At 40.6% G+C, this 12,977-nt stretch overlaps 1 protein-coding gene across 2 annotated transcripts in view; it reads right to left on the reverse strand.

The window, feature by feature from the left end:
• adamts10 (ADAM metallopeptidase with thrombospondin type 1 motif, 10) overlaps positions 1–12,977 on the reverse strand; it is a 51,794-nt gene that overhangs the window by 3,797 nt on the left and 35,020 nt on the right. For both annotated transcript variants that reach the window (XM_023394602.2, XM_023394601.2), the window contains exons 18-25: positions 10,384–10,507; positions 6,254–6,334; positions 4,143–4,306; positions 3,909–4,035; positions 2,155–2,284; positions 1,570–1,774; positions 622–798; positions 316–481 (exon numbers count right to left, since the gene is read on the reverse strand). In XM_023394602.2, the coding sequence (XP_023250370.1) occupies positions 316–481; positions 622–798; positions 1,570–1,774; positions 2,155–2,284; positions 3,909–4,035; positions 4,143–4,306; positions 6,254–6,334; positions 10,384–10,507 (1,174 nt within the window). The remainder of the gene's footprint in view (positions 1–315; positions 482–621; positions 799–1,569; positions 1,775–2,154; positions 2,285–3,908; positions 4,036–4,142; positions 4,307–6,253; positions 6,335–10,383; positions 10,508–12,977) is intronic.

Raw genomic sequence — 12,977 nt, forward strand, 5'->3', positions numbered from 1 at the left:
AACATTCAACATTTTGTATATTACGACAACATAATAACAAAAGCTATATACAGAATCTGAGCAGACTTTACTAAATTTGACTCTGGGGTTAGATATTTTAAAGTTGAATTTGATTTGATGGCATCCAGTTCACAATAATTTCCCTGAATGCCTCAGAAATTAGAAAATTTTAGACTACAAATTAGGGCATTTTAAAATCAAAATCTTAATTTGAGCATGACCATTTTGTTCAAATGAGACCTCTAAGTGGGTAATCTTCCTATTCTGTTGTTTCTATGAAATATGGACTATAAGGACTGCTCTTTATCCTCTGACCTTCGGGGTTGTCTGTACTGATGGGCAGACTGAGGTCACATTTGCTCTTGCACTGCTGCATGGCTGCTGGTCTCTGATGCTCCAGACACTCATTGGATGGCTGGCCAGTGTGGGTCAGACACTGAACTGAACGCATCTCCTGACCCAGACCACACTTGGCAGAACACTGAAACACAACAACACATAAAACATACAGACATTTGAACTGGGTATATAAGTACAAAACAGACACTGATTTGTATAAAAATGTCCCACTATAACTATAACCATGATTATGAACAAGAATAAACCAAAAGCCTTTCTCACCTCTCCCCAGGGACCTGTCACCCACTGAGGGGGAGGGCAGCGCTGCAGATTACAGCGCACTCTGGAGGTGGGACGGCCATGCTTGGGGCACTTGGACTCTGGCAGCGTGTCACCACTTTCCCCACTCTTACACAGGACCACACGGTGCCTGTATCCAGGTCCGCAACTGGGTGTACACTGCAGAAAGAGTGAAGAAACAGGGAGGGAAAAAAGGGAAAACATCAGGTGGGAGGGCAGGGAAATGGGGGCGATGGGAGGGTGCAGCAGGGGGTCACTGCGGTCAAAAGCATTCAAAAAGACATATTCTTAATCCACTCAGCAGAGGGCAGCAGTCGTGTAAGAAACAAAGTCAAGAGCTTGCTAAGTTCCTGTAAGTCAGCTGGACATAATTCCTCACAAAGTTGAACACTGCAGCACTTCTGACACCATTTAATTTGGTTTCAATTCATCCCGAACTGTGAGAACAAAGTTTAGTTCCAGGAACAAAATAGGGTATGAGGGGAATACTTTTCAGCCTTTTTGTAGTTAAAGAACACAAGAAAGAGTCAACAAGAGTCTTAAACATTTAGTTTTACCTAAGTGTAACTACACTGGGGGAGTTTTTACTCCTCCAGACTGCTCAAACTAATGGTCAGAATTAAGAATAGGTTAGGGGATTCTCACATGAGTGTAACAGTATGTACTTATGACTGAAACAGCATATTCAGTATGATGTATTTGTCTGCTCTGTGCCTCTGTTGTGTATTTCATGGTTAAGGTACTCTTACTTTCTCCTGGCAGACGTTTGGGTTTGTAAGGTTCATCTGGAAAAGAAACTACTGCTTCATCTGAGAGGAATTTTTCAGAAAATTCAAGTATTGGTTCAAGTTTATCCCCAAGTTGACTAAAAACATTGCAGGAGTGCATGCAGAGCACATGCATGATTGGAGACCACCGATGTGCGCCTACCTCTGACCAGTCCAGGGCCAGCCATTCAGGGGGGCAGCTGTGGTTGCTGCAGGGCTCAGTGAGTGAGGGGCGTGGGAGGGTACAGGCTGAGTCATCCAGGACTTTCTCCTCTGTCACAGAGATCCTCCTTTTACATAAAACCTCTCGAGTCCGCAGGCCGCCGTTACAGCTGCGACTGCACTCCGACCACTCGCCTGTCCACCAGCTAGAAGCAGAGAGGAGTTGGACCCTTAGTTTCTGTTTAATTGATTCATTTTTAATGCATCGTGTGTAGTCGTACGTAAAGGTGAAATCAGTCTTTTCATCCCTTCATTACTACCCAGGTGTGACTGTTAGCAGGAAACCTGCACTGTACTGATACAACTAAATCAAGTCACTCATATATCATTATACCATCAGTATAAGGGTATTTCATCAAACAGAGGCTACAGACAACCCACCCATGAACTGAAAACTACAACTGGCGAAACAATACATATGAAATAAAAAAAACGCACACACTCACATGCAACAAGAAAGATACAAACTCATCAAGAAATGGTGTGTTCAACATTAAGAAAATTGTATCAACAAGAGGTAACTCACGTTGGGGAGCACGGCTCAGTATTGCAGGATCTCCTCTTCTCTTTGGGTTTGTTCTTCTTGTCGCAGAAGTGGTTGTAGACGACTGAGTGATCTGCCTGCTTCCTACACACCACCTGCTGGATCTGCGCACCTGACAGGTGAGATGACCCGAGACAAATGTAAAACAGAGTTATACAAGGACATTAAGACATGAGTCTTCATGATATGTATTCATTCTTCATGTCAGTAGTTTTGAACCCTTTGACCTGCCACACTGATGAGTAATTCTGCTTATCACAAGTGACAGCAACATTTTCAAAAAGCTAAATTTTATTCACTGCAATTTTATTGCACTCTGGATCGCCACATTAGAGACACTGCACTTTGAATACTATTACCGTCTGTATAACACTGCAGCGGTGTGATTTAAAACTGTGATAAATTATATTATCACAACATTTATGTAACCTACTGGGGATTGTAGCCGCTTACAATTCCACTAGAGCTGTGCCGAGACATTTATGGAAATATAACAAGGTTCTAAACCTTTTGATTTCATCAAAGGATATTAGAAAAGAACAAAAAATAAAAAAACAAAAGTATGCCCACTTAAAAAAATTGTAAACTAAATATTTATCCTCCATGTTCACATCCTTCACTCCACGTAATGGTAAGTGAAAGAATTTATTTCTCAAAGGGGAAAATTGGCTCTTATCAGGTGCAGCGACATGGATCATTAACTCACAAAGGCCAGAGAGGAAAAAGGAGATTGGCTATGTGTGGTATCTCCAAAACCTCAGAGCCCGTGAGCTGCTCAAACGCCTCTGGCTTCAACATGGACTCCATAAACACTCCAGTCCCATGGTGGCTTCTCTGGGTCAGTGATACTCTACGGCAAGGATTTATACTGTGTGTTTTTAATGGACCACTGTATGTGTGTGTTAGTGAATATGTATGTTGTTTGTACATCCATGTGAGAGAGAGACAGAAAGGGGGAGATGATTGATGTAATTCATAACACATACATGAGGCTGTTCTTATATAAATTAAATATATACAACCACTGTGGACGATGTGGCCTCAAATACAAAAACTCACCCTTAAGGAACAGTTCAACATTGTGGGAAACAGGCTTGTATTTGTTAGATGAGAAGACTGATACCACTCTCCTATCTGTGAGAAAAAGTACAGCCAGGAGCCACTTAGCTTAGCCCAAAGACTGGAAACAGGGAGAAACTGCTAGCTTAGCTCTGTCCAAAGTTGTAAAAATCTGCCTCTAAAGATCACTAAACATGCAAAATCTTGGTTGTTTCATCCATACAAAAACCAGGGTGTAAAATTATTAAGTTGTGGTTTGATGTGGTTTGATGTGTGCTACGTGCTAGACTCAACAAGAACATACAAAAGTGTAGTTCGCATAATGTTTAACTATGTCTTTGAACAAATTTAAATGAACCAAATCAAAACAAAAATAATTGACTAATATGTATGGCAAGAAATTTCTGTTCACCTTTATCTAAAAAAACTGACCCAGAACTTTACCTCATCTGTTATAAATCTGTTTACACAATCACATCATTGAGAGTAACCACATATTTTTGGGAAAAAAACCTTGTCCAACCCTTTAATTTTAGGGTTGACAATTGGTTTTAGTGTAATGTAAGGGTTAGGCTTGGGGTTAGGCATGTCGTGGTAATGTTTATGGTTCCGGTAAGGTTAAGTCTCCATGCAGTTTCCTCTTAAATGACATCAGTTTAATGGTGTTGTGTGTCTACCTCCAGCGCAGAGAGCTGAGCACCGTGACCAGGACGTGTGGTGCCAGGCAAAGCCGCTCAGAGGATCTCTGTTGAGCGGGGGGTTGAAACGATAGTGGATCCCTGGATTCTCCTCCCTCACCAGCACCTATACATATATATGTCCAAACATTTAACACCGCAAGATGACGAAACTTTTTAAAACCTATTTTTGGGTTTGTTTAGTCTAAAAATGCACTGTACTTCTATTCTTACCATGACAATAAGGGTTATGTTTGTTGGCCCCATAGCTTCAAGAGTTTCTGGCCCGTCAGTGGGCCGCCTGTAGTGGAAGGTGGTGCCGGCGATATCAAACCGGCGCGGTGTGTCAATGGTCAGTTTCCCATTGATAAAATACTGGTCACCTTTACTCTTCAGCACTGGGACAGAGAGGAAAGGGACATTGAATGAAGACAGTAAAGTAAAAGGAACAAATACATGCACTAACTGGATATTTTTTCTTAAAAGGACTAACACCAGGAGTTTGTGAAATGTGTTTTATAGCCACTGATATTTTAAATATATATGAGTAAAGTTACTCCAAAAACAGACAGAGACATATTTGCAGTTTCAAGCATCAATTTTTCCTTAACAATGATCAGGCTAATAAATACCAGGTGTGCATCATTTAATCTGATGATCACAGGCCTAAACTGTTTGACAACACAGGTCAACATTCCTCTGAAAAATATTCAGCCAAGCAAGGACAAAACACTGGAAGCAGGGGGAAAAAAGTATCCTGCAGGCTCTAGCATCCTGAGAAAACATCCTGCACAACGGCTCCAAAACTTTTTTAGTTACATTTTGTATCTTGTTAACTAGCAGGCTAGCAACCAATACATCAGTTATATAACTGTGCAAAGACAGCAAAGTTACTACCTCTGAAGTCCTGTAAAATACACAAACACAATTCTTCTTTGGAGTTGCTGTAATGCACTTAAGATGAGCTAGGCTAACTGCTTCCCACTACAATGTTTAAGCTTATTTTGCATTCGAGCAAAGTCGGCAGAATGGGAAGAACAGGAAAACTTCCTTTTACTCCGACTTGGGAACATTCTCACATCATTCCCTGTGGTCACACCATTTTAACACCTTAAATTAATTAATTTTATTGTGTTACATTGTTGAGGTTCTGTAACAAGAGATTCAAAAATCAGTGTAAATTAACTGAATTGGCTGCATTTTATTTAGATGCAACTACCTGTGTTGGTGGCTTTGTCACCAGTTTGTAGATGCTTCTGTAGTTAATTTGACCAAGTGGGAAATATTGCAGCTGTTAGAAATTTTTGATATCGCAGACGTGACGTCAACTATTTTTCCAACTTGGCTACTCATAATAGATCTTTTTCATGGTGGACATCTTGACTGGTCATAGCAGGAAAAGCACAGGTGAAACTAATTTTTCTCCATCAAACATCCCTGTAAGCCATTACAGTGAGCCAGGACGCACAACACCAGAAATACCTGAAACTAGCTCATCTAAATGAAATGCCTGTCTGGTGTGAGAGAGGTCTATTATCGTCTGATCAACATGACATAAATGTAGCATAATTTAGACTACACACATCATGAGCTACTTCTGTGTATTTCAGGGCAGATATTTTTAATCAGGCAGATGTCAATAAACAATATTTGCTGCATTCAAAAAACTGTGTGCAAGTATGCTAAGGAGAACCGGTGCTGTTTTAAAAGGTAAACGGTGGTCACACCAAATAATGATTTGATTAAGTTTTTTTTGTTTACTGTACTATGCAAGAAGTTAACTGATAAATAAAATAAACTATTTGTGCCATTATTTTTGAAAGCATCCTCACTTTACTTTGAGTGCCCTAAGCCTTTGAACAGGCCTGTATTTCAGTGATACAGGCCTTTTTCACAACAGACTTTTGACTTGTCATAGTAGGAAAAGCACAGGTGTTACTAATAACACTGACGATGGCTCTGTTCTATTGTGTCCCAGTAAGTGGTGACAGTGGGCCAGAAAGAACAACCCCAGAAAACTGAAACTGAAGTAGTTCTGCACCTGTGCTTTTCTTGCAATAACAAGTCAAAAAGTCTGGTGTGAAAAAAACCTATTGAATGCAGAGATATTAAACTGACATTGATCTAACTATCAAACTCTTGGTAAGACAACAAATTTCCCAAAATGCTGGAGTATTCCAGACGAGGTTAAGACATTCAACCGGGCACATCTTATTGCTATATAACATAAAAAGGTTAATAAGTATAGTAGCAGCTTTGTGGTTCTTGTCATAGGTTTCATATTTCTTTATCTATTTCCCTTGAAAGGCAATTATACTGAAAGTTAGCTTTGAATATCATCTTACCAAGGTAGTTGAGGGAGATGTTGAGCTCTTGTATGTGGATGAACACTGATCCTTTAGGAATTCTGACCACTTCTTCATAACCTGAGACACACACAGACCCACACAAACGCAAAAAATGAAAGCAAGGTGAAGGAGGTTTATTCACTGGGGATCAGGGGAGCGACTCATAAGTAGTGTTTAGCTCTGTGGGACGCCAATGGACTAAGCAGAGGCTTCAGATTCCAGTTGCATTCCTGGGCAGCCAGCCTCAGCTGCTCGGCTCGGCTCTTTGCTAGAGAGTGAGAACGATGCCAAGAGCCGGCTTCTCCTCTCTTCTTCTCTCCATTCCCTCCATCTGTTTTGGTCTCTTGTCCCTTTTCTTTTTACGCTCATCTCACCTCCTCCCCTCCTCACTTTGCTTTTCTCAGCTCTGCTCTGCTGTGCAGCCCTGTAAATAACTTCAGCCTCACTGGGCGAAGAGGGAATAAAAATAATGGAGGAATAAAATAATTCCTTCCAGTGCTTTGACCACAAGAGGAAAGGAGAGGCTTGGCTTGTGACCTCTCCATAGAGCTCTGAGAGGTCAGACTAACCCTGCTCCGGGTTTCTAGATGGAGGTGTGGAAGATTAGAGGGACAGAGCTTGAGGTTTTTGGCTTCGCAGACAGATACACACAGACGGAGCAGAAGTGTGAGTGTGAGGTTCTTCTGTTAACAATCAGAGGATCTGTGTTGTTAACAGAGCAAAGGAGCTGTAAACCCCCGGCCCATGACACTTCAGTAACCACTCACCGCCTAGCAGAGCCACAGGCTGGACAGATGGAAAGAGACTTAGAGGGACATTATTGCATCTAAGCTGAGAGCACATAGCGAGAATTAAATAACAGAGCATCTTTATGAAACTTCAACTGTCACTTTTCTGGTATGGGGGAAACTCTGGTTGTTAAGATTTTTTCCTATCATATCATAGTGTAGCTTTTGGCTAGTTTGGCTCAATCATAAAACACTCTATGCAAGGTTAAGGAGAATGTTATTAGTTAACTATAGGATCAGAAAATCAGAGCTGAGGATAAAAGGTTTCTTGGGCGATATACATCGGTACTATTGTCTCACTGCATAAGCTTTTACTCAGGTCTGCACTGGTGCCTGCTGTGCCAGAAAGTAGACCATATTTAAATAACTGAAGCAGAGACGAGAAGTGCTAAGTTAAGGCTTTAGGAGTTCAGAGAAATTAAAAGCTTAGACATGACTTGAGTGATTCTGCCAGTCATGAATCTGCCTGTGGCCAGAATAAGCCTGCAGTCCTGGGCCTGGGGATTGAGTTTGGTTAGAGATGACACCAGGCTGTAATGTAGTTGTGACCAAGTCAACTGAGTCAGACTTTCAGGACTTTTGTAGTGAAGTGTAAACACAAGTGAACTGAGTTTCTTTTTTATTGGCAAAAAAACATTTCGGAAATTATTCATTTGAACCGCATCAATTAGACGACTGATCGACAGAAAATTAATCGTTTCGTTTGATGATCGATTAACCATTTTTCAAGTCATTTTTTTTTAAGGTGATCCCACACATTTGCCGGATCAAACTTTGACGTGAGAATTTGCTACTTTTCTTAGTCTTTTTTTATAGTAGATTGACTTTTGCACTGTTAGTCAGACAACACAAGACATTACTTGATAACAGCTTTTGCTCTAGGACAGTAGGATTGCCATTTTTGCAGTTTTCTGATGTTTCATAGAGCAATCGTTAGCAAGTAGTTAGCAACTTAATCAATAATGCTAATTGTTAGTTGCAACCCTCTTATACACTACATGGCCAAAAGTATGTCTTCATACCTTGAAACCTGACTTCACCGTCATCAAGCACCCTTAGGATGAAATCGATCCACAGCTTGTCTCCCAATATCAGTGTTAGACCTCACTAATGCTATGACTGGGAGTAAACCCTGCAGGCAGGCTCCAAAATCCTGTGGAAACCCTGAGACCAGGGACCGTTATAGAAGCTCTATAAATGACATCATTGATTTTTGCTTGCAATGGCTGTGACCAACTTCTGCAACACATTCTGGGGTTGCAGCTGATTAAGGGGTACTCCACTATTTTTACATATAAAGATCAGTTTATTTGTCATGAGCAGTACTACTTAAACTCTGAAAACAGATGTAAAATGTCCTCCGTGGCTCTGGAGGGAAGTTTATAAAATCTGAGAAAATAACCCTACGGTGGTGTCTCGGCTTTGGCTTGGACACAACACATTTTAAACAAAAAGCCTGAGTTACAAACTGTGGGTGTAGAGTTAGAAGGACGTAAGCCTTTATTAGTCAGGGAAAGTTTAATTAAGACACTATCTAGTTGCATGGTCAAAATTGCAGGAGCCAGTATTTTTGAGTTTGACCCATACTAGGAAATAAGTTAGTGCTGCATCTCTTTCTCTAGCAATTTCCCCAAACTTATGAGGAGTACTATGATAAAATCCTCAGATCACAAAACATGTAACCAAACAGCCTACACTTCAACTTCAGCCTTACTAACTGATTTTTTGAGTCCAGTGATAATGTCAGATATTTTGAGGGTGTTTGAGACCTCAGCTGGGGTTGACGGACTGGCCTGGTCACTGTGGTCCAAAGCATGGCTGCCTGCTCAGGGTGTGTCCCCTCTGAGGAATCCTGGAAGGGGGTGAGTGGTGTTGACAGTTGGGTGAGAGACTCTGGAGTTGGTGTTGTGGTGGGAAATGTAACCAGAATAGATACGACGGCAGCTGGACCTCAAGCCACACTGGTCGGACCTCACCTAAATCTATCCGCCACGTGTCCCTGGTTGGCTGGTGGATAAATATATGCACGCATATACAGTTTATGGTATGTATATGTACTTTTGGACCCCACTGTCTATATTTATATGCTCTTCGTTATGTGCTCTGAGTTTGTCTTCATGTTCTTAGAGGTCTTGGTTTGGCTCAGAAAATGATTTGTGCATATGATATTGAGCTCAATTCATTGTATTTGTTTGTTTATATATGAGGTATTAGTGTAATCTTAATCTACAGATGTGTCAACCTTTGTTTAAAGGTCCAAATGTGTGAAATGACTTCCACGTAGTAGCCCATACTGGCCTTGCTCCATCTTAATCCTGCTTTACTTTACAGGTACATTTGACACTACCGATCATACCATTTTATTCAATCGATTTACTATAACCATTATAATAATATTCCCGTTATAATATTCCAATTATAATGATCCCAAATAAATACAATAAGTGGTTTAGCTCAAAAGGCGTCTTTGAGAGGAAACCTCTTTGTGGTTTACCTCTAGGGATGATTGTGGGCCCCATTCTTTTCTGTATTTACATGCTTCCCTTTGGTCACATAATTAGCCACAACATATAATTTCATTTGTATGCAGATGATACACAAGTATATCTTCTTGACAACCCTATGCAAAGACTATATTGACAGACTATTGATTTTCTAAGGCCAACCAACAGGGCATTCAAGGAGAAACCAGGGATTTATTAACTTTGTTAATAGAAATTAAAAACTGCTTGATGTAGACGTGGTGATGGACAAGAATAGCGACTGTTCCTATCGATAATACCAATTTCAAATCTGGTCTGCATCACCCCTCAACTGCTGCATATGCACATGCTTTTTTCTCTAAGAATTCACCAGAAACGTGTAAAACAGGTGCTGAGATAAATGACTGTTCTGCAGCTATGTGGAGTTTTATTGGCTTTATCAAAAAAATATCTGTGACAGTATGCTGCTTTGCATGTGAGCAGACAATTACATGATACATTTTGAATATCTGGGGTATCCTAACTCACTTGGCGAGGCAGCTTTCCAAGATGCATTCACAATCCAAAGTATCAGAATCCAAAGCTTGCATGTGCACATTTTTGACACAAGAGAACAATTATGTTGCATAACTTCTCATAATGAATGCCTAACGTTAACCTAATCTGATTCTCAGAATATACTTTCAATGCTGAAGTCAAAAATCAAACCTTGTTTCACCCCTGCTAATGAAGATAGGACACATCAAAATCTTCACCTACATGTGCAGAAACGTCTGTGGCAGCAGTTCCAAAGAGTTAATCAATGAGATGACTGGGAGAGTGAAAGAAGTGCTTCTTGAGTGTTGTATTTCTGTACCTCCTTCGGGCAGCGAGTCGTTGAAGAGCCCCTCCACAGACATGCAGCTGCTCCCGTCACCCCCACAGATCCGGCAACGGTCCTCACGAACGTCTGAGCCGAGGATGCGATCACAGCCTACGTGCTGTGAGAAGGGAGAAATGAGTGAGCTGCAGGGTCACTCAGGGTCATGGGTGAAGGGGCACAGTCAGTAAGTCGAGAGGTGTCAGAGGCCGGGCTGAGGGATTACCTCTAATGTCTTCCAGACCACTTTTCCAAAACACAGAAATATCAGATGGTAAGTCCAGATGTGCTTTCTGATCCTGTGCAGACATAATGCTCTTAGGTTGCTAAACTCATAGCTGTCGACATAAATAAGTTTCATGATGAGCAAAGCAGGTGGTTTTACTCAAACTCTTTAACAGTGAACGAAAGCTAAACAAAAGTGCAGAAAATGAATGGCAACTGCTCTCATTCCCATATATTCATATGACAGTTGCTTATTGTAGAGAGGGATAATGAGGCTTAAGTTTATTATTACTTTTACATGGATTAGATCACAGTTCAAAACTAAATCCATAGTTGAAACTGTGATTCGCTCTGTGGTTATCTGGTGGGTTTGTAATGTGGTAGTGGTGAGTTATTGAAATCTAAAATGATGAAAGGTCACAACTAGCAGGATGCCCGTTGTCTCTACAAGCAGACAGTATTTCTTAGAGCTAATTTGAACCAATAGGACAATATATAATCCATATGATACTACGGTGCTGGAATATAAAGTTAAGTGTGAGATGGCACATTGTCGCTTCAAAAACTGACTTTCAAACTTCACCTTGGTCCGTTAATCATCCATTTATTCAGTATTTCACCCAATCTGTAATTAGTCAATTGAATTGTTTCAATTGTTTCACACTCACTGGCTCAAGCTTTCAAATGTTAGTATTTCATGCTTTTTCTTTGTCATATATTATAGGAAACTGAATATCTTGGAAGAATTTGACGGACAAAACAAGCAATGTGAATGTTGTTCCACGCTCTGGGGGATTGTAACGGACATTTTTCAGACAAAACGATTAATCGAGAAAATAAACGATAATAACAGTCGTTAGTTGGAACCCCATTTCATTTTTATGTATTTGAGGTCATCTAAAATGGAAAAATCCCATTTGTTATATGGACTTTTCTATTTTTGATACACATAAAAAACAAAAAATGTTTTTTTTTTTTCATTTTTCCAGATTGAAAGAAATAATTGGATGAACAGATGATACACGGATCTGTCTTGGTCTTACATTACTTTGCCTAAAAACTAACAGGAATAACTAAGTTTGTATTAGGTATAAAGGAATCAGTATAACGATTGCCTCAATAAGAATGCACGGATTCGGGTAAATAATTGCTACAATGACATGGCTGAAGAAATTCAAGGGCTTCTGGTATTTTACACAACATTTTACTGTGTCTGCATGAAACTCTTTTTGGAAATGACAGACCAACAGCAAGAAAAGCTTTTTTTACCAACAAAGTTTATGTTGCATTTCTGATTCGTCCTTATACTTTACAACTGAGACAAATCAGCAGGTGAAATCCCTGTGAGAATGTAGCCTTCACCTGGATTTCTGTGGTCTGTTAATTTCATGAAAGAACAGGTGTTGCTAATGTTTTGTACACACTATATTTTGTCCAACAGATCCGGGGAAAGTGTCCCTAGCAGACATGCCTTTCGTCTGCAGCAGCATGTTGTGTTCAACTGGACCATCTGTTCGTAGGCCCTTTCCTACCTCCCCCACTTCTCCCCGTCTCCCTGTTTCTCCCCTCTCTCTTATTGTCAGACGCCAACTCCTGAACCAAAGCCAGCATGAGGCTGCAAACAAGAGATAGAGATTTCTCCACAGTGTGTTTGAAGTTTTATGTGTGCATAAAATATATGAGAGGTGAGACGACAGAGGAGAGGGAGAGGGAGAAAGAGGTGCTGACTGGAAAGCAAAAATTGAGAGAAAGAAGAAGGGAAAGAGAAAGAAAATATCGAGAAACAGAGTAAGAAAATTAGTGGAACTGAGAGATGTAGAGTTAGAAGGGGAATGAGGAAAAGAGAGACAGATAATAAGACTGCAGTGAGCCAGCCTGCAGTGCAGACAGACTAACAGCTGAGCTGGAGGGTCACTGAGTTCCTACAGAGCAGAACAGAGCAGAGTACAGGAAAAAGAGAGCAGTGAAGGAGGAGGAGAGAACAGAGGGGATGTTGATAAACAAAATCTTCTTTTTGGATGAGTCCAGGATCTCCATCCTCCTTCAGCTCCACAGTCTATAAGACACTTAAAATAAAGTGAAGGGGCTAAAAAAATAAACATTTTTGGCTCTCTACAAAACAACAAGCTGGCTGTCCTGAAGTTGTTGCCTCTCCTTTTTGTCTCTGCTTACATCGTTTACTCCGTGTGCAAAACTTCAACTTACTACTTTTAGACTAGAAGAATATCCAAAAACAACAGATTGGGAATCAACACCAACCCCGTAAATTGTGTGCCATTACTATTAGGGTTTTTTTTTTGTCTACATCCCTTGACAAATGAGCCATGTGGGTGTCAACATAGGTTCCAGGGACCTGTTGGAGCTCC

Source organism: Seriola lalandi, unplaced genomic scaffold (genome assembly GCF_002814215.2).
Source record: "Seriola lalandi dorsalis isolate HSWRI2012SDOR001 ecotype SW California unplaced genomic scaffold, Sedor1 jcf7180002054949, whole genome shotgun sequence".
NCBI classification, from domain to species: Eukaryota; Metazoa; Chordata; class Actinopteri; order Carangiformes; family Carangidae; genus Seriola; species Seriola lalandi.